At 39.1% G+C, this 22,086-nt stretch overlaps 1 protein-coding gene across 14 annotated transcripts in view; it reads right to left on the bottom strand.

Moving 5' to 3' along the window:
• LOC138952222 (reticulon-1-A-like) overlaps nucleotides 1-13,506 on the bottom strand; it is a 44,126-nt gene extending 30,620 nt beyond the window's left edge. Inside the window, exons 1-3 of one of the 14 annotated variants that reach the window (XM_070323832.1) lie at nucleotides 13,018-13,503; nucleotides 3,057-3,086; nucleotides 819-848 (exon numbers count right to left, since the gene is read on the bottom strand). In XM_070323832.1, coding sequence (XP_070179933.1) covers nucleotides 819-848; nucleotides 3,057-3,086; nucleotides 13,018-13,372 — 415 coding nt within the window. In that variant the 5' untranslated portion in view covers nucleotides 13,373-13,503. Of the gene's footprint in view, nucleotides 1-818; nucleotides 849-3,056; nucleotides 3,087-12,897 lie in introns of all 14 variants that reach the window. The other 13 variants (XM_070323828.1, XM_070323837.1, XM_070323839.1 and 10 more) reach the window with 13 other exon arrangements.
• Between the last annotated feature and the right edge of the window lie 8,580 nt (nucleotides 13,507-22,086).

Here is a 22,086-nt window from a genome sequence, read left to right as displayed (position 1 = left end):
CTACCAAAACAAGTCACAATTCCGACTGACCTTAGGTCACACGTGCAAAAACAAGTAACGATCCCAACTGACCCAAATATAGTAGGTCACACCTGCAAAAACAATGAACGCGCCGACTGACGCCTAACATTTCCATGTGTTAGCTTCGACGAATAAAATTCATACGCGAAACAACAAGTTCCCGGTTCAAAAAACCAACAAACACCGAAACAATCAAAACAGTCAATACACTTCAACTAACCTACAACTAAAACTTGTACAGAGAAAGGTTAGAGGAAAATGAAGGCAAAGCAAGAGAGACAGTGCACCAACACGTCTTTACAGGACGGAAACCATTCGTTCAGTGACGTATTCCCGCGTTCTATCTCACGTGACCCATTCCTCTCGGAATTGTGGGAGATAAAACCAAAAGAACTTTGTACAAAATCAAACAAGCTGAAAACGTCAGGTCAAAAAATTAGGAGAAAGGTCACAGCCGGACTTAGCGCAGACAGGAGAAAATTTGACCGAAACCAAGTCCATAGAGCTGCCGTTATTTGTCGCGCACGGTCTACCAGTGAAATTGAAAAGCAGAAAGTGTCTCTAACACACAACACAAGGTCCTGTCACAACCCCGGAAGGTAAGCAAACACCAAGAGATGTAAGATGCAACAGAATGCAGTGTACGTTCCATGCACCTTGCAAACCGCAGCCAGGTTGGAGGGGGGGACAAAGGTGAGAGGTTAAAAAGTTGGTGGCAGTCAGTATCGTACACAATGCCGGCAACCAAAAAGTACACAATGCCGGCAACCAAAAAGACTAAGTGGAAGAGAACTTACACAAGGAGAGGTCTTCTTCAACGCTAGGTGCTGTTAGAAATTAGAAGTAAGAACAGAAAACATAAACAAAGAACAAAACAACGTCATTAATATTTGTCAATATGTTGGTTTTTTTTTAAACTTAGTAGAACATGGGAAATTCTAACGAAAATGAAGGAACGAAAGTTAAAATTCCATAACTGATGTTTGGGGCACAGACAAAAACGCTAAACCAGCAACTGTTCAAGGTCACGAATGCAGACTGAACAGGGTTTAAAGAATAACACTAACATTAAAAGGACTTCAAATAAAACCCAATTATTTTGGAGAAAAAAAAGTCTGATTTCACAGACAAACAATGAAACAAGCATTCAACAGAGTCTGAAATCATATCAGAACCATTGACCATGAGCATGCATAACCCACAAATAGAAATAATTCTGTCAATCTACAGTCGAACCCACTTAAAACGAACACGCTAGTTACGAATTTTGACTTATAACGAATTAGTTTTAAGTTCCCAACTGAATACCTCTTTCTTCATGCTTAAAAAAAATGCTTAAAACGAATTCTTTATAACGAATTTACGCTTATAACGAGCACTTTTTGGATTCCCAAGCATGCATAATGTCTGTAATTTACTCACGCTTATGACGAAATCTTTAAACTCGTCCCGAGATCGACATATCATGGGAATTTGAGAAGTTTGAATACATGTGTCAAAGTCTTCCCTTGCGTCGACTGCTTGAACCATTGCTCAACCGATCACTGAATAAAGTTAAACTGATTACACTGTACTCACAAAACAATTTCAAATTTAGAATCAAAGTGATTGATAGCTCAGACACTGAACATGAATGACTGACTGACGTTTATTTCCTTCGCGAATACCAAAAACGAAAAATCGAACGGAAGCCAATGCCAAAAAATATAGATGCCAGAGTGGTTTCCCTTGGACAAGGGAAACCACACTCTCAACGTTTGCGTTCGCCGGTTCGCGATAGTTTATCAGTCAGTCAGTGCTTTCGATTTGGATTTGAACATCATGTTGCAACAAAAAAACAAAAAACTAAATTGGCCAAGGTTTGCTACCCGTCGCCAAGGTAAGTGATTCCGGACAAATGATAGGAACACCGCGAATGTGGACAGTGTCAGTGTGTGCGCGTGTGTGTGACCAAAAACGTAACAACTGGATGAAACATCTGTGTGCTCACTCTCACTCAAACTCAACAATCATCACTCAACATGAGACACACATGAACATGTACCTGAATATGTCACTTTATTGTCTAAACGTGAAGCAGCATGAAAGTTGCGAAAGAAACAAATTGAAACACCATAAAATGTACAAGACTTAAAAAAAATAAAAAAAATAAAAAAAAATAAAAAAATCCATCAATTTTCTTAATACGAATTTTGGTTAAGACGAACTTTTTTTCCGATCCCCAGTGATTCGTCTTAAGCGTGTTCGACTGTAGATATAATTCACAAACAAGGAAACTGGTGAACTATAAAAGATGCGAGTTGTGACAACTCTGAATGGTGTGATTGCTAGATAGATCTATTACCAAGGACCCCCCCCCCCCCCTTTCTGAGGAAAGTCTAAGACTACAAGAGAGGCAAGCAAGTAGTAGTTGGCCTGACAAGCAGACCAAAGCTACATTAATTTTTAGTCTCCTCTCACTTCAAACAGTTTTCAGACAAATGGCCACAGATCAACCCCCCCCCCCCCCCCCTCAATAAAGCCAAAAGGGTCTATACTGTAAGTGCATGATCTACAAGTCAGCCCTTGTTGTACCAGTTGCTGATAAATATGACGAACAGCTGTGCTAGCCTGTGAGTAAGCCCAAACAGCCTTGAGCCCAAAGCCCTTACACCTACATACATGTGTACACTAATCTCACCCCCTCTACCGGCATTACACCACACCAGCCATGTGATACCTGCATGGCTGGATGTCACTGACCCCGCACAAATATATATATATATCCCGGCACAAATATATACATCCCTCGACCAAATGCCAAGTTGACCAACTCTCAACGATTCTCAGCTGTGAGTGTACGTATACATGTGCTAATGAGGAGAAAAACCCTAATCAACATAAAATACCCATGCATTTTACTGCACAAATCTCCACCAAATCAAAACACCACAAGACAGACAGTTCCACACAGGTGTGTACATACAACAGTGAACAGAACAATTCAAAGAAACAATATCTATTGACAATAGGGGGGCACTTGACACAAGACTTACCTCGTGGGTCAACATTCTTCAGCCACTGTCCTGCACACAGTAAAAACACTCATCAGCATTATGACTCAACATTTTGTCAAACCAAGATACACCAGTTCTATCCTTGACCACTGACAGTGACACACAGTCAGCACAATTTGCAGAGATCTACTAGCAATGTTCAACAAGCACATGTGCACTACTCTAACTCAGACAAATGCTACTTTTCCAAGTCTGCACAGGACAATCTGCACTCTAAGTGTAACTTTCTTTGGACTGTTTGACTAATCAGGAACCATCACTAATTCACATCACCATCATCTATTCAGTTTACAATTCCACTGCAAACATGTCAACTTTTGCTTGATTTTTATTCTGAAACTGTTCTAAACAGGTTTCCACAAAGTTAGAAAGTTCTGCAATTATTTTGAAACTGGTACACTACATAGTCAACAGTGACTGAACGTGGTACATGTATCTGTGAAAATGTTGGCACTGGCAGCAGTTTCCAGTGTTGAAGATGATTAAGAATTAGAGAGATTAGACCTGCAACAACGAGTTACATAACACCGTGTGCACTGCTTCCTAATCCTGTGTGTTAGACTGTTACATCATATACAATGCATTGCCCTTCATTCGTTTATTACTGCCATGACTTGCTGCACAACAGCAGTGAGCCCATAAATGCTACCGGAAGGGTCAACGTTTCAAAACACCATTTTTGGCTGCAGGTTTCGAGTCAGACTAGATTATTAGTACTAGATTTATATATTTATAAGTATTAGTGAAAAGTGTGTTGTCAACAAGTGTCTGCGAGTCTAATGCAAAAAGGAGCACATATTTTTTACGCTTTTATGCGAGTTCTCTTTTATTGTCAGACTTTTTATGTGTAACTATGTGTCTATTACTTATCTTAGTTATTACGTGGTTTTTTTCCATCTTTTTAAAAACAATTTTTCTAGATTATCTTATATAACTATAAGTGGTCGTTGTCCATGAATTGTTTTTAATACTTGTATGTTATTTCTTACGAGAAAACTTTTTATATGTAAAATGTTAAATTTTAATGTCTAATGTAAAGCGCCATGACGGCATGAGACTGCCATTTGGCGGTGAACAGCGCTATAAAAGAATGTTTTATTATTATTATATATTTGAAGAGAAATTATATGTTCTTGTTTCTGCTACAGTCTGGACAATATTACCCCAGCCCCAAACTAATCCCATCTTGGCCACAGTGTCAACAAAGGCCAGCCAGTGACTGTAAATTGTAGTGGGGGAACAGATCAGATCAGAGTGTACTAACTACCTGGTCAGAGGTCAGTGCACTCAATACATGTTGTAACACTATACATGTAGCTTATCAGCTGACAGCATAAGTCACTGAGTGACTAACCCAACTTGTCACCGTACTATTACTAGCTAAACATAACCACTCCCAATGCTCAATCAAAGTTCACACTTAGTGACTTAGTGACAAACACACACACACACCATGTAGTTACACTGCTAACCACTCCCAATTCTCAATCAAAGTTCACTCACACACCCAACTTATGTCAAGAAACTATCACTTTCAGCTTCAAATTTATTGGAATCATAGATTTGATCAAAACATAAGCAGTGAAAGAATTTCAACATTTTTGTCCTTACACCAATAGAACTGAACACTGTCCAACACTTAGTTTGAGGGCCCCAACTTGGAAAATCGATCTTTGAGTTTGAGACTTTTGGCAAAGGCTTATTCTGATTTGTCTGAACGACTTGATCCCATACCTTCCCATTACCACTGTGACTCAAAAATATCAAATTAAAGCTAAACTCAGAGAAAATTAATAGTGCAGACCTGTACCCTTTCACAAGTTGAACAAGAAAGTCAGCAAGAGTGTAAGACTAAGACTAAGAGCGTGGGACCAGGTAGTCAACCTCTGGACAGTGTGACTGGCCAAAGAACATGAAGGCCCTACACCTACAGGTACAGCAGTGTGACAAAAAGTGACATGTTGGACTTGGAGGCCACTCCAGACACTCAATCACTGGCCCTTCTGGTGGTTACTCAACAAGTACAGGCCATCTGGCCAGCATGTTAGTTGTTACTCAGCTCATAATACCATTTCCCTGCTAGGGCACATCCCACTCATTATCATACTCTTGTCAACCTGCATAGAAATAAGATTAGTATCACTATCAGTCTCTTGTTTACTGTGCTTTGAAGCTGCATATGATTGCAAAGTTGAAAGCCAGGTATACATGTGCAATTTTAGCAGGGTGAAGCATCAGTCATGTTGAATAAGGCCAAAAAAAATAGGTGTGGTTAAGGTAACATAGCCAAAAAAATAGGGTAGGAAGGTAGGCAATTACTTTTTTTTTATTTTTACTTTTTTTTCTAATGTGTACAAATTAAACCTACTCGACAGGGAAATAAGTGTGCGACTCGAGCGCTGTCGCTTTCAGTTTCATTGCGTTTTCTGCACTCGTTTTTTTTTGTTTGTTTTTTGTTGACAAATGTAATAAAAAGTCCCCTAAAAATAGGGTAGGTCGGGTTACCGTAACCACACATTTTTTTTTTAGGCCTAAGTTAATAGTTCTACAAGAAGTTGCACGCTGTTGACATTCAATCATCATGCCAAATGCACCCTGAACAGTGGATAACAGAGAATGTGGGTGGTTGGGGTGGAGGTGATTCTGATCAAAAGATACATTGTACAACTACAAGAACATTATCAACTCTACTGCCAGCCGTCAGACACACTTAAGTTAATCACTGCATGAATACTCAAGCTTCATCATGCATGTTTGTACGCTAGGTCTTAGTTATCCTTTCCCACAGCAAAAATGTTTATGAAGCAAGCTAACACCTGCTTCAAATTCAGTAAAAATTCTATTACAATTTTCAACAATCAACTCTGCTGCCTAGTCCTAATACTACATGTACTGATGTAGTTCTATTGTACTTTTTACAATCACATCTGCTTAAAATAGTTTTAATTTCTATAGCAATTGTTACATCTTGAAGTCAACTGAAGACCAAGACACACACATTAATGAAGGCAACTACTGTACACATGATCAGTGATCACACAAGAGGGACAACTTCTATACTCACAATCCCAACAGTACACAAGCAGGCAAAACAAAAGCAGGCAGTCTGAGCCTTTCACACATCTATACTTGCCCGGAAAAGCCAATGGATTCTTTAACTGTCACACATGTATTGGACTCAAATCAGCAAGTACAAATAAAATGTGATGAACAAAAGAACATAAACTTTTCCGTAAGTAAATAAATCAGCAGTGTAACTGTAAGCTTCATCAATGTTCAGAGATGTTGTGAAGATTTAATTTCTTCAGCAAATTTGCCACGATTTCAAATTAATGTAAGCGCCTGCAGATGCCAAACAACATCCCTGAATGTTGATATAATGTACAAATAAAACAGATTGCTGTTAACCTTAACGTTATGATGAATAAAGAACTGACAAATTAAAGCAAATAAAGGCAAATAATGGCCAAAGGAAACAGTCGCATTGCTGGTGGTGCATCAGATGGAAGGGAATTTTCATACAATGGGATGGTGCATCAGATTTTGAAGGAAACAAGAAATTCCTCCGAGGTAGGAAAAACACCCCCGTCAAAGGGAAATAACCTTCTCAGTTGGTGGCAGTGACTGAGTGAGAATGGTTATTTCCCTTGGACCATTAAGATGTCCCTCTATAAGTCCTTGTATAATCTTAATCCACAAATAACTCCCTAACCGTGTGTTTGACTGGTCCCAATTTTTGTAAGGACCGTCTCAGGAATGTATAGAACCTGTTCACCAAGTTTGGTGACGATCGGTCCGTTCATTCTTGAGATCTATATGCGAACACAAACAAACAAACACATCGAGCGAAACCTATACACACCCCTATACCGGGGGTGTAATAAAGAGATTGTAACCTCACCTTACATTGCAAGTTCTAGAAACTGTTACAAAAACCTGTAACCTGCTGAGGAACACTGTCTCCATGAACATTACTACATGTACGCATGCTGACGAATTCTACTTGCTACCGCTAGCAATTTATTAGTGAATAACAATTAACATTTGGTCAAGCATTTACTGATTTAGCAGCTTGCTTTGAAAATTTCAAATTCAACCCCAAAGCAGGCATAATGACAGACAAACAGTTCTATAAATAGCATTTTGTGCACCTCAGCCTCTGTCTGTGTCAATCTGTTCTCAAGCGGCTGTTCAATTAGACTTGCTTTTATTAAAGGCTGACATAGTCCTATTTAATTAGTTTAATTACTTCCAGGGCTTTTCCCATCGTTGCGGGGATGTATAAATTAAGCTTCCTGCAAAGTTTTAGGTTTGAAGTCCTTACCAATTACGAGAAATAATTAATTCTTTATTGCATTGTTTAACAACAGTTCTCCAGGACTTGGGCTATTTTTAGACCGTTGTGACGTTTCGTAAACCAAAGATGGCGTTTGAGACTGTTCTGTTTACATTTGAGTCTTTGACACTATCAACACCACTTTGCAATACTGAAATAATTTTTTCTGTGTTCGAAAGCTACAGCCAATCGTTATTATATCCCCTTAGGTACAGTTTTATAACATTATTGGCACATGTATGTAAACAATATGAATTAATTAATGAACACTACGAATATGGCAGCCTTTAAATTTAATATTACAATTGTCAACATCTGTCACCACAGACCACTATAAAGCATCAATCATGATACTACAAAATGTCAATTAGGCTGTGACCACCTGATCTGTGTGTGTTCCTCAGCTGATTTTTTGGTAAAGAAAAAGTATCCGTAGGACTAGGAGACCAGTGACTTAGTACTAGTATTTAGTACTAGTAGCTCGGGTAAAATGAAAAAAAAAAAAATATATATATATGGCCTTAAGTCTGAAATGGTGTCCACAGCTGAAATAGCTGTGCAACCTTGGCTCTAACCTGATTTGTACATCAAAGAAAAATAAAATCCTTGTAAAGATTAATGAGACTTGTAAAAAAAAGTATGAAGTACACACCTAGAGAAATATTGTGTGCTCAGTTGTTGTTTTTAATGAAAATGTCGCCATTATCTGAAGTCAGCAGCACTACATTTTGGCCATTTTTTGTGACATGACCTTACAGCATATTGAAACATGGTCTACTCTGTCATATTTATGGGACAGAATGTCATGAATGACTTTTCACTGAGCCAGTAAAACTCAAATGTACCTTTGACAAAGCAAAGTTTTTGAATTTTGTCAGTGAGCCTGCAGAAAATGGGGAGACAAAATTTCACAGAAAGTTCATAACTATTTCCGTAAGACTTCATTTTTGTTCACTGATCAGCTCTAAATAATAATTAAAGATTGAAACCTGATATATTTTTGTAAAAAAGTATTTTACAGTATGTTTTGCAGAGGTATAAAACATAAAAAGGGTTGTTTGACTTGTTTTTGCATGTTCAAAAGTAGTTTGAAGTTTACGTGCAGATTTTCTTGTGAAAAAAGAGTTATGAACTTTCCAACCTTTTGCCTTATAAAAAGAGTAAATTGACTGGTTGGGGAACACCTAGCTTTGTAATGCATTTGGATCCACTAGCAGCAGTCACACTGAAAGTTTGCATCAAGTTCATTCATTGGTGTTTGAGTAATTGAGAAATAAAAAATTCTTGTGAGAAAGTTATGAACTTTCCTACTATCTCCACTGAGAGTGTTTTTTGTCCTTAAATGCTAGCCATGAAAGTTAAGGTTGTAGTGGAACAGCAATTTTGCATATAAAAGTACATTAGATTTAGATACTAAGCAATTTTTGTCACTAAAGTCAAGCAGTATGCTTTAGTTAGCCATTTTCTTTGTGTCTTGCGCACTATTTTTATGTGAGAGTTACTAACTCATGTCAAAACCCAAAATATATGTAAAATGACTATTTTCAGTTTCCAAATTACACTGTACCATGATTTTCATCACAAAAAGAATCTACTGGCTGCTGACTGTTTCTTTCTGAAGTACTTAGCCGTTTTGTCATGAAGTTCATAACTTCACATAACTCAAGCTCATTTTTCAAGGGCGTGTTTAAAATAATGCCTTGTTAATAGCAAAAGAGTACATTTGACTTTATCTGGACATTTTGTAAGAAGTTTTCTGAATATCAACCCTCAAAATTACATTTTGATAATTCCAGCATGAATCTGGGTTGACTGCACGGTGTACATAACTTCACATCAACTGACCCTCAGCCCCACGGTGTGAAGTTATGAACACATGCCATGAGTATGATTTATACAAAATAATTAATTTACTACACTAAATCACTACCTCAAATGATGTGCTGCTCTTCTCCAGAGTAGGCTGTTACAGTTTGATGTCATTTTTATTTTAATTTACCAGCAGATTTTAGTACGTAGCTTTTCAGTTAAATAAATGATGTGAAGTTATGAACACACAGTCAGCTGACATAAACACTAACTAAATAATGATTTCGGTAACAGTTTTCATGACTGAGTTTGGTTAAGTAAATCATTAAGTAACAAAACCTTGTTTAGAATTATTTGCAAGAGACTTTAGTTAGTTATTTTAGTATAAATGTGTGATTGATGTGAAGTTATGAACTTTCACAAGTTTCAAACAATTTGTTTTATTTTGGCAATTAAAATCTGATTTTGTAATATAAGTGCAGCTTTAGCCTATACTATAACTCGGTGTTCTCAGTTTGTCATTGTTTTGCAAATATATTATACAGTAACTGTACTAGAGACCAACATAACAAAAATTCTTGTGAAGTTATGCGCACGCTCACATTTTATGATTTTTGTTATCGTTTGTTTTCACAAATGTTTTACTTTTATTACTTAGTTGTATGTTGATTACAAAGAGTAGCTGGAGAGAAAATAAGATGACATATGCACTTTCTTACTTTGGTTTGAATTAGCCATAGTTTGTGATGTCACGGTGTGAAGTTATGAACTCCTAGGACATTCTAAAAATACTTTCAGTTTCTGCCAACTCTTTGAGTCAGACAAACATTTTGGTGTATTGAAATCCTTTTGATGGTACTTTTCAAGCACATTTTGCACAAAAACAGCAACATTGTAGATTTAATGATAACTTATGCCAATATTTGCTGTGAAAAAATTGTGACAATATTAATTTCTATAAATAATACAGATTTAACAAAAAATCTTCTCCACACTTCATCTTCAAAAATTACCTTCGTGTTCCAGCTCACCTTTTTCAGATTAAAAAACAAAACAAATTGTTTCCTGCCTGTGTAAATTAAATTTATTTTACCAATAAAAGTAAATTATGTGAAGTTATGAACTTCCCATTAATGGAGTTCACATCTGCATCATGCGTGGCCAAAACAAGTTTAACTTGCTTGAAATGCAAAGTAATTTGCTGTAGCAATTTGCTCAGATGTCTAAAACAGACCCAATACATGTAGCAACAATGATTTAACAAGTCTAAATTTTGTGACAGTGTGAAGTTATGAACTCCTGCAAATTTTTAAACCTGAATCTGTGAAGTGATCAAACATGAGTTTTCTTAAATCATAGCTGTTCCTTGCGTATTTATGCTCTAAAATACATCTCTATTTTCAAAACAAAGAAAATGTTCATTTTTAAAATTGATTTTGTATGTCACAAAAATGGACACCTATTCTGACTTTGGGCCATATATATTACTGTCAGCAGGTTCTGAATCGGTTTCCCCAGTGAAAACTGGACTACGGTACCCTCTCCCACATCCCCATCCAACAGTAGTTATCACACAAGGTGTTACAGCAGTTATCACACAGTGTTACAGCAGTTATCACACAAGGTGTTACATGTATTTCAAAGAACCACACTGTCACTGTCTGGCTTATTAACACAATACGACTCTTAGTTTTACACTTTTGTGATGAAAATGATATAATTATCATCATTTGTCTTGTTTTTTCACCACTACTTGATTCTCTTGATAGTTGATAGTTCTTAGAACAAGACACTAGCAGTAGCACTACTACTACAGTATAGACCGGTTGTAAGAAACATCGGATGTAACAAAGTCTGTTTGTAAGAAAGGTGCTGAGGGGGGGGGGGGGGTCCCGGCAGCATCTACTCTTTGTTATTACTTAGAATTTTCCGCTTGAAAGAAAGTTAGAAACACGGATGTATGAAAGTCCGTTTGTACGAAAGGAAATCTCTAGTCCCGAGCAGCACCAATGGCCGGTTATAAGAAAATAAGTTTAGCTGAATACCTTATAATTTTTTATTTTTTTTTTTACAATTTTAGAGTTCCAATTTACTTTGATCCACATTTCGGGATTAGTTTGTTTGAGTTTTCTTTTCTGGTAAACAGCTAATTACAATTGATGAATAATCTTCGATTGTCAAGTAGAAATGGTGACAAATTGCTTAAGTATGCCTTGTATTGGACTCTGTAATCGGAAGTTATTTTGGGTAGTCACTGCCATGCATGAGGTCATGCAAGCTTACATCTACATATGTATGAATGTGGTCTTTCTAATTTAGTGTGAGTGCTTGCACAGAAGCGAAGCAAAAGATGCCAATCAGTAGGCTTAGTGGGCCAAAAAACAACTCTGCTTGAATCTCCATTGAATATCGAGATGGGTGAATATATTTTTCATATTTTTTCTAGTATACTTAGAACAGAATGTTCTGATTTCTTTTCACTCCAAACAGTTGACTATTCATTTCCTAGCTCAATTTGAGTCGAAGGAGGAGGGGTGAGTGGGGCGGGGATGAGAGAGACAGACAGACAGACAGACAGATAGATAGACAGAGATAGTCTTACTTACAGGAGACTACCCAAACCACAAATTATGAAAGACAATCAAAATATTTCCGCCAAACCGGATATAAGAAACCTAAAGTTTGGGTCCCCACGGGTTTCTTACAACCGGTCTATACTGTACTACTACTAACATACATTGCACACCTTGTGCAAAAAGAACCACAGACTACAGTGCAACTGCTGTTTTGTCACAATGATCCAAACTGACACAATCTGTCAGTGTCAGTGAATGCAGGTATTTCACTATTTGTCACGAAATTGAAAGGAATGTGGCACAAGAGCACACACATGCATGCAGTTTAGTGACCAATTATCAGCAAAGAATAAACAGCACATGCAATGTTTGACTGAAGTCCATGCATGTTAGTATAAATAACAGTTGTCATTGGATTTGACACGGACAGTTATAAGGATACAGGATAGTAGTACTTGATACATCCTTGATTGTGTACAGCGCACATAATACAATTACCAAGCTTATGCTACAATGTTTGAGCAGAAATAGAAAGTTACTAAAGATCAAGGTGCTAATAATTAAAATAAATTCTCAAGAAAATTCTCAAGAATGACAGAAGCAAGCGGTTACCCACACTAAGAAAAAGACAAAAAAGGCAATTTCACAGTTAGCTTTAAATAATGAAGCCAAACAAAAAGGAAGAGAAGAGCGCAATAAGTCAGTGAATAAGTTACACGTTAACATCAAAAAAGGCCATCTGCCACAGTGCCAGAATACAACAAATGGACGAAGCTAAAGGTTTCCCTTGTAACTTTCTCTCTAAAGAAGGACCAGGTGCATTTAATTTTAAAATAACCCTAACCTAGGAAGAGATAACCAGCGTTACAAATGTTTTCGAACAGAAACTCAGCTGCACATTTTTTATGCTTAGCAGTAGATCTAATCAATCTGATGGTAGCCAGGAACATGCACTTTAGTGTGGGTCAAAAGGAGCAGATCAGTATGAATTTACATTCAACGAAGAAATAAAAAATTTGGCTTTCTTGCAATGCAAAAGAAAAGAGTTTACAGCAGAAAGCACGCTTGTTAATGCATGGCAGCAGACTGTTTCTTTTACCTGCCGCTTTTGTTTCTTGAGGTGCTGACACAGGTTCTGTGCTATATACAGCTTCACTCTCTTGGGGTGGGTTAGAGTAGGGGTCTGAAGGGGAAGGTGACTTGAAAGCTGACTGAGCACCTGTAAGAGCACTCAAGCCCCCTAGATCATCAAGAGCTGAGGCCTGAGAATCGGGCACTGCAGCAGACGGCTGGGACAAAGATTCATCTTCTTCGTCTCCCCAAGAGATGAGTGGGTTTGAAGGCTGAACACCATCTGACGCACCAGCAGCATAGCGATCTTCCTCGGCCGGTTCCTCACCGCCAAACGCATTTGTCGTCGTTATTTCTTCGTCTTGCTCTGGGATGGTGCCCTGCGGATCATATGCACCGCCGCTGGTGCCCAGGGTTTCAAAATCATCCACAGCGAAATTGTTGCTCTCCCCTGGGTCATATCCGCTTAGTTCTTGGAAGGTCTGGTCCTTCTGGTCAGACATTGTATCGGTATGTTAATGCACTCGACGAAAATATATCAAGAAACTGTCGTGTTATGCAGCTGGACTCTCCCACACCACAGAGATTCACATTAACATGGCCGTTCAAGCTGACGTCATTGCCGTCATGCGCATGCTTTGCGATGGGAGACAACTCTAGATTCATAGCACATTGCGTTGGACCTGATCCGAAGAGTTTGTTCCCTTTACACAATGCGTGCAATTAGTTGTTAATGTTATTCAATACATAAAGTATCCCTTCTGATTCGCCTTGGATCGCATATATCATAGTAGTCGTCGTCGTCGTCGTCATCATCGTCATCATCATCATCAAACAAGTCGCGTAAGGTGAAAATACAACATTTAGTCAAGCTGTCGAACTCACAGAATGAAACTGAACGCAATGCAATTTTTCAGCAAGACCGTATACTCAATAGTAGTTGCGCTGAGAAGGATAGCACGCTTTTCTGTACCTCTTTTCGTTTTAACTTTCTGAGCGTGTTTTTAATCCAAACATATCATATCTATATGTTTTTGGAATCAGGAACCGACGAGGAATAAGATGAAAGTGTTTTAAAATTGATTTCAAAAATTTAATTTTGATCATAATTTTTATATTTTTAATTTTCAGAGCTTGTTTTTAATCCAAATATAACATATTTATATGTTTTTGGAATCAGAAAATGATGAAGAATAAGATGAACGTAATTTTGAATCGTTTTATATAATTTTTTTTTTTACAATTTTCAGATTTTTTTTTTCTTCAACATTTTTTATTCAGGCATGCATGAATTAATTGTCAAACAATTCAAGGTACATAAATATTTGACAAAACAACATGATACATAATTTATATGGCAGCTAATAATGCATTATATGGAGCCCATTTAAGGGTAAACTGATATTGTTTCATATGAATACTGTAAACATATTGGTCAATTTTATGTAGATAAGATAATTCTTTCAAAAATACACGTAAACATGGTCTGATGTTATTGATTCTACATTTATATTTTCAGATTTTTAATGACCAAAGTCATTAATTAATTTTTAAGCCACCAAGCTGAAATGCAATACCGAAGTCCGGCCTTCGTCGAAGATTGCTTGGCCAAAATTTCAATCAATTTGATTGAAAAATGAGGGTGTGACAGTGCCGCCTCAACTTTTACAAAAAGCCGGATATGACGTCATCAAAGGTATTTATCGAAAAAAAGAAAAAAAACTCCGGGGATATCATTCCCAGGAACTCTCATGTCAAATTTCATAAAGATCGGTCCAGTAGTTTGGTCTGAATCGCTCTACACACACACACACACGCACAGACAGACACAGACACACACACACACACACACACACACACACACACACACACACACACACACACACACACACACACACACACACACACATACACCACGACCCTCGTCTCGATTCCCCCTCTATGTTAAATCATTTAGTCAAAACTTGACTAAATGTAAACAAGTCGAGTCAAGCTGTCGAACTAACAGAATGAAACTGAACTCACTGCATTTTTACAGCAAGAGCGTATTCTCGTAGCATCGTCAGTCCACCGCTCGATGCAAAGGCAGTGAAATTGACAAGAAGAGCGGGGTAGTAGTTGCGCTGAGAAGGATAGCACGCTTTTCTTTATCTCTATTCTTTTTAACTTTCTGAGCGTGTTTTTAATCCAAACATATCACACATCTATATGTTTTTGGAATCAGAAACCCACAAGGAATAAGATGAAATTGTTTTTAAATCGATTTCGGAAATTTTATTTTATAATTTTTATATTTTTAATTTTCAGAGCTTGTTTTTAATCCGAATATAACAAATTTATATGTTTTTAGAATCAGAAAATGATGAAGAATAAGATGAACGTAATTTTGGATCGTTTTGTAAAAATTTAATTTTAATTACAATTTTCAGATTTTTAATGACCAAAGTCATCAATTAATTTTTAAGCCTTCAAGCTGAAATGCAATACCAAAGTCCGGCCTTCGTCGAAGATTGCTTTGCCAAAATTTCAATCAATTTGATTGAAAAATGAGGGTGTGACAGTGCCGCCTCAACTTTTACAAAAAGTCGGATATGACGTCATCGAAGACATTAATCCAAAAAATGAAAAAACGTCTGGGGATATCATACCCAGGAACTCTCATGTAAAATTTCATAAAGATCAGTCCAGTAGTTTACTCTGAATCGTTCTACACACACACAGTGACACACACACACACACACACACACACACACACACACACACACACACACACAAAGACACACATACACCACGACCCTCGTCTCGATTCCCCCTCTATGTTAAAACATTTAGTCAAAACTTGACTAAATGTAAAAACACAGAAACAAACAAACTGAAAAATGTTCAAAAGAGCCTATGTCGATTCATCCCATATGCGTTTGTTTGTCTTTTAATTGTGGTGACCAATGTCGCCGGGTGGAGCTATCGTCTCACTTTCAACAACTTGTTTAGCCTACAACATAATTATTCCAAGTCAGTTATTCAGTTTCGCTCACCGGCGTGTCCTGTTGGTATGGGGTGAAGAAGTAAACGAAGAAGCCACATCGCTGTCGCAGATTATACCTCAAGTAATACTACGCGAGGTAGATTAGGGCCGGGGGGGGGGGGGGGGGGGGGGGGGCAGTTTTTAATACACTGACAGACGATTAGGCAAGCTCTGCTGAGCTCAGCGCAATTACTCTGAGCTTGAAACGAAATATTTTAGCACAGCGGCTGCTAATTAGATTGACCTCAAGTGACCCCGGCTTCGCCGGGCTTCATTCCGTCTGACCTCGAGTCGTGATGAGGAATTTCCGCTAATTAGGCTAATTGTGACACCCACACTGCTGTCTGCTGTCTATCTGGTGTCCGAGTTCTTGATAGGCTTTTGCGGTGAATGATCTTATGGAACAGTGGATGACCGTCTTTTTATTCGTCTAATTTAGTTTTAACATATGGTTTTTTTTAATGTTTGCTGAACACATTACTGTGGGGGGGGGGGGGGGTTAATCATAGGCTCCATATATTTCAACACTTTGAAGTATCTCAGCATAATAATTATGTGAAACACAATAATACAACAAAACATCGCTTGGAAATGGTAATTCACAATACAGACTTTCCATGAATGACTTCCTGTTAACATTTACTGAGAAACGTACCCGTATATCCAGACATAACATGACAGACAGACAGACAGACAGACAGACACACACACACACAGACACACACACACACACACCACACACACACACCACACACACAAACACACACACAAACATACACACACATACATGACACACACACACACGCACACACACACTCTCTCTCCGGCCTGACACACACACACGCACACACACACTCTCACACACACACACCACACACACACACACACACACACACACACACTCACACACACACACACACACACACACACACACACACACACACACACACTCACACACACACAGATTGATTCCCTTCAATTTGTTAATACTCAATCATGATTGTGTTTTGCTTGTTTCTTTAAGTTCACTTTGTACTTCACTCTTTGTCTAAACTTGATGTATTGTTTGCTTGATGGAATGGTCGCTTGTTTGAGAATTAACTGAATGTCAGTACATCAGTCAGTGAAAGCGATTCAAAGCGACAAACCGGACTCTAAGTTCACGTATATATGTTACAGGCATTAAGTGAAACCAGGCATTACACGTAATGCCTAAAAATACTAGGCATTACACGTAATGCCTGAAATTTGACTCTCAAAATTACGCTTATTGCCTGAAGCAATTCAGGCAATACACATTACCTCTTGGATGACAGTGAAAACATGTTTTAAGGACAAAGTGTTGACAAAATGTCATGGTGTGAATATAGTAACTGACATTCAATCAAGTGAGCTTTGAAATGAATGCACGTTTTATTTTGCGATTATGAGTGATGGTTCGCAATGCAAAATAATGTATTTCTGACATAGTGTTCACCACAGTTTGAATTTCACGTAAGTGTGAGTGCATGTCACAATGGAAAGCCGAGGTCCAATATTTCCAGTCGAGTTTTCACCAGTTGCTTATTCCTCACCATGGAGGATAATGAAAAAGAACAATTGTTTACTCGACGTTTGTTTGAACATTATGAAAAGGACGGCAGAAAGTTGCTCCCGAAAGCTGTGTAGGCCCTACTTCAGAACAATCGAAGAAGTAAAAGCTGCCTTCCAGAAAACGACAAAGTCACGTCATGAGTATCATCTCTTGGGAAAGTAAGTGATGTGTGGTGTTTGTCAAAAACAGACTTGAGTGTTGGTATTCAGCTCTACGTCTATCGTGAACCAATACTGAAACCGGGTTATCTCCAATGCTGTCTCTGATAGAGTAATTGACACATAATTATAATGTCAAAGGGAGGTAACAAACAAGTCGCGTAAGGCGAAAATACAACATTTAGTCAAGTAGCTGTCGAACTCACAGAATGAAACTGAACGCAATGCAACGCAGCAAGACCGTATACACACCGGTGACACTGTGACGGTTCCCCTACGCTTTGTGTTCGGTGCCCTGACCCTTTGTGTTCGGTTCCCACTCGGTTCCCACACGCCAAAATTCGCGGACAAAACATCCATTTATGGTAGTATTACGCAATGTTGCTCTCTGAGAATGGTCTTGTTAGATCTGTGAGTGTTTACACTACATGCCTAGGTGCTGTTGGATTGAAGGTTTTTGATATTTTAGCCGTTATTAGGTAGAATGCCTTCCACTTTACTGCAAAACTGCATAATTCGTAGCATCGGCAAGAAATATCCTACCAAAAAATGCCTGCTTGGAACTGTCGTTGGTCCAGCAAAAAGTTCAACATGTCTGTAGCAGACAGCCCAAGTTTCAAGATTGTAGGGCCATCCAAACAGCCGTAATAATAAAAACAACAAAAGTAGTCAGTGAAATTGGCTGTGTTCGGTCCCCCCACACTTTTGTGACGTAGGCGTGACGGTTCCCATAATTCATTGTGTCGGTCCCCACTTTCTGTGTCGGACCCCACTTTCGACCTAATTTCTCTGTGACGGACCCCACAACCAGCCTATTTTGTGTCGGTCCCCACACCTTCTTGGATTTATGACTTGCCGGTTACTTGTATCATTGTATTCATTGAATCTAATTGTCTCGGAGTTATTTTTCAGCAAAAACCGGCAAGGCAGCACCTTTTGTGATACCAAGTAAGTCAGATGACATCAGTATGTGTGTGTGTGTGTGTGTGTGTGTGTGTGTGTGTATGTGTGTGAGAGAGAGAGAGAGAGAGAGACTGAGAGAGAGAGAGAGAGTGAGAGAGAGAGAGAGAGAGAGAGAGAGAGAGAGAGAGAGAGAGAGAGAGAGAGAGAGAGAGAGAGATTGACACCTTTCCAGATCACTCCGGTTATGCGACACTACCGCGAGCGTCACTACCGCGTGTCACACTACGGCGAGTACGACACTACCGCGTGTAACACTACCGCGTGTCACACTACCGCGAGTACGACACTACCGCGAGTATAACACTGCCGCGTGTCACACTACCGCGCGTACCACAACCGCGAGTACCATAACCGTAGAGAGAACGCATGCAAACTTACTTCTTGTGAGTTTGTGTTCTAACGGCTTTGATTGGAAGCAACCCATTCTATATGTATTCTGATAGTGTGTTCTGATCGTTTTGAGTTCTTGGTTAGCATGACAAACATTGAATTAGTGTTCAGAGAACAGACCAGGCCTTTTTGTTTTATATTTCAAGGAAACATTTCAACCTTTGCCTTCAGCCATGGAAGTCATAAAATGACACGCGGTAATGTTATACTCGCGGTAGTGTGACACGCGGTAGTGTTATACTCGCGGTAGTGTCGTACTCGCGGTAGTGTCGTACTCGCGGTAAGTTCTGTTTCCGTACCCGCGACAGCGGCAGCGACAAAAGAAAACGCGCGCAAACGCGTGACGTGTTTCCGTACTTGCGTTTTAAACATGCGGTAAAATCTGTAAACTCCCGCGTTGCCGCGCGACAACGCGAAATAATCGCTCCAGGACCCTTTCAAAAAAATCGCGTCGCTTGCCGCTTGTCGCGCCGCTAACGCGTCGCGCGTGTGGAAACACTCCTGGTCATTTTCTATGTGCTTGAATTTCGTCGCACCGCTGGAAAAACGCTGTCGCGGGTACGGAAACACAACTTTAGTGTGAGACGCGGTAGTGGTACTCGCGGTAGTGACGCTCGCGGTAGTGACCAGCACCCGATCACTCCACATAAACGCTGGTTCTGGTTGCATTGTGCCGCTGACATACAGCTAATAGGATTTTTACACCCCCGGTATAGGGGTGTGTATAGGTTTCACTCGATGTGTTTGTGTTCGCAAGTAGATCTCAAGAATGAACGGACCGATCGTCACCAAACTTGGTGAACAGGTTCTATACATTCCTGAGACGGTCCTTACAAAAATTGGGACCAGTCAAACACACGGTTAGGGAGTTATTGGTGGATTAAAATTATACAAGGCCTGGTATAGACGGACACCCCCGTTGGTCAAAGGGAAATAACCATTCTCACTGCCACCAACTGAGAAGGTTATTTCCCTTTGACGGGGGTGTAGTTCCTATCGGAGGAATTTCTTGTTTTAATCCTTTTGTGGTATTGCTGATGATGCTGAACATGTATTTTACTAGTTTACCAATATGTATCTTTGACCCTGATAGCCTACGAAAACGGAGCAATCATGGCCCAACATTGGCCCAATGCTGAATTTATTGGCGCGGTGTTGAGCCTTAGTCGGGCCGTTGTCGTAGGCTGTCAGGGTTTATGTAGCCTTGTTCCATTGTATTCTGACTGTCATAAAGTAATTAATTTTAAGAGAAAGCAGTCATGAACACAAGGAGCTGGGAAAAGTTGCCTCTTACAACAAGCGTGGATAAAGACACATACTTGACACAGGCAAGTACTCTTTTTTTTTTCAATCACCACTAGAAGTCCCTGGGCAGCATTTTGCTCTGAAAACTGAATCTCACATACGACAGGTGGATCTTTTATTTTAAAAATGTGCCAAATTGCATATCTCCAAGGCCGTAAGACAAAGAGTAGATATTGGGAAGGCCAGTTCAAGAAGGTGTGGGTGGATCAACACATAATTTGCTGGTATACTGGGAACCGTCCCAGAGATAAATAATGTTATATATATTATTTGTGGCATAAACTAATAAAGTTAGTCTCTCTCTCTCTCTCTCTCTCTCTCTCTCTCTCTCTCTCTCACACACACACACACACACACACACACACACACACACACACACACACACACACATACTGATGTCATCTGACTTACTTGGTATCACAAAAGGTGCTGCCTTGCCGGTTTTTGCTGAAAAATAACTCCGAGACAATTAGATTCAATGAATACAATGATACAAGTAACCGGCAAGTCATAAATCCAAGAAGGTGTGGGGACCGACACAAAATAGGCTGGTTGTGGGGTCCGTCACAGAGAAATTAGGTCGAAAGTGGGGTCCGACACAGAAAGTGGGGACCGACACAATGAATTATGGGAACCGTCACGCCTACGTCACAAAAGTGTGGGGGGGACCGAACACAGCCAATTTCACTGACTACTTTTGTTGTTTTTATTATTACGGCTGTTTGGATGGCCCTACAATCTTGAAACTTGGGCTGTCTGCTACAGACATGTTGAACTTTTTGCTGGACCAACGACAGTTCCAAGCAGGCATTTTTTGGTAGGATATTTCTTGCCGATGCTACGAATTATGCAGTTTTGCAGTAAAGTGGAAGGCATTCTACCTAATAACGGCTAAAATATCAAAAACCTTCAATCCAACAGCACCTAGGCATGTAGTGTAAACACTCACAGATCTAACAAGACCATTCTCAGAGAGCAACATTGCGTAATACTACCATAAATGGATGTTTTGTCCGCGAATTTTGGCGTGTGGGAACCGAGTGGGAACCGAACACAAAGGGTCAGGGCACCGAACACAAAGCGTAGGGGAACCGTGACAGTGTCACCGGTGTGGTATACTCGTAGCATCGTCAGTCCACCGCTCATGGCAAAGGCAGTGAAATTGACAAGAAGAGCGGGGTATTCGTTGCGCTGAGATCGAAGGATAGCACGCTTTTCTGTACCTCTCTTCGTTTTAACTTTCTGAGCGTGTTTTTAATCCAAACAGATCATATCTATATGTTTTTGGAATCAGGAACCGACAAGGAATAAGATGAAAGTGTTTTTAAATTGATTTCGAAAATTTAATTTTGATCATAATTTTTATATTTTTAATTTTCAGAGCTTGTTTTTAATCCAAATATAACATATTTATATGTTTTTGGAATGAGAAAATGATGGAAAATAAGATGAACGTAAATTTGGATCGTTTTATAAAAAAAATAATTTTTTTACAATTTTCAGATTTTTAATGACCAAGGTCATTAATTAATTTTTAAGCCACCACGCTGAAATGCAATACCGAAGTCCGGGCTTCGTCGGAGATTACTTGACCAAAATTTCAACCAATTTGGTTGAAAAATGAGAGCGTGACAGTGCCGCCTCAACTTTTACGAAAAGCCGGATATGACGTCATCAAAGACATTTATCAAAAAAAATGAAAAAAACGTCTGAGGATATCATACCCAGGAACTCTCATGTCAAATTTCATAAAGATCGGTCCAGTAGTTTAGTCTGAATCGC

Source organism: Littorina saxatilis, linkage group LG17 (assembly GCF_037325665.1).
Source record: "Littorina saxatilis isolate snail1 linkage group LG17, US_GU_Lsax_2.0, whole genome shotgun sequence".
Taxonomy (NCBI): Eukaryota; Metazoa; Mollusca; class Gastropoda; order Littorinimorpha; family Littorinidae; genus Littorina; species Littorina saxatilis.
The sequence above is the reverse complement of the archived record's forward strand: the minus strand, read 5'-3'. Positions and strand labels throughout refer to the sequence as shown.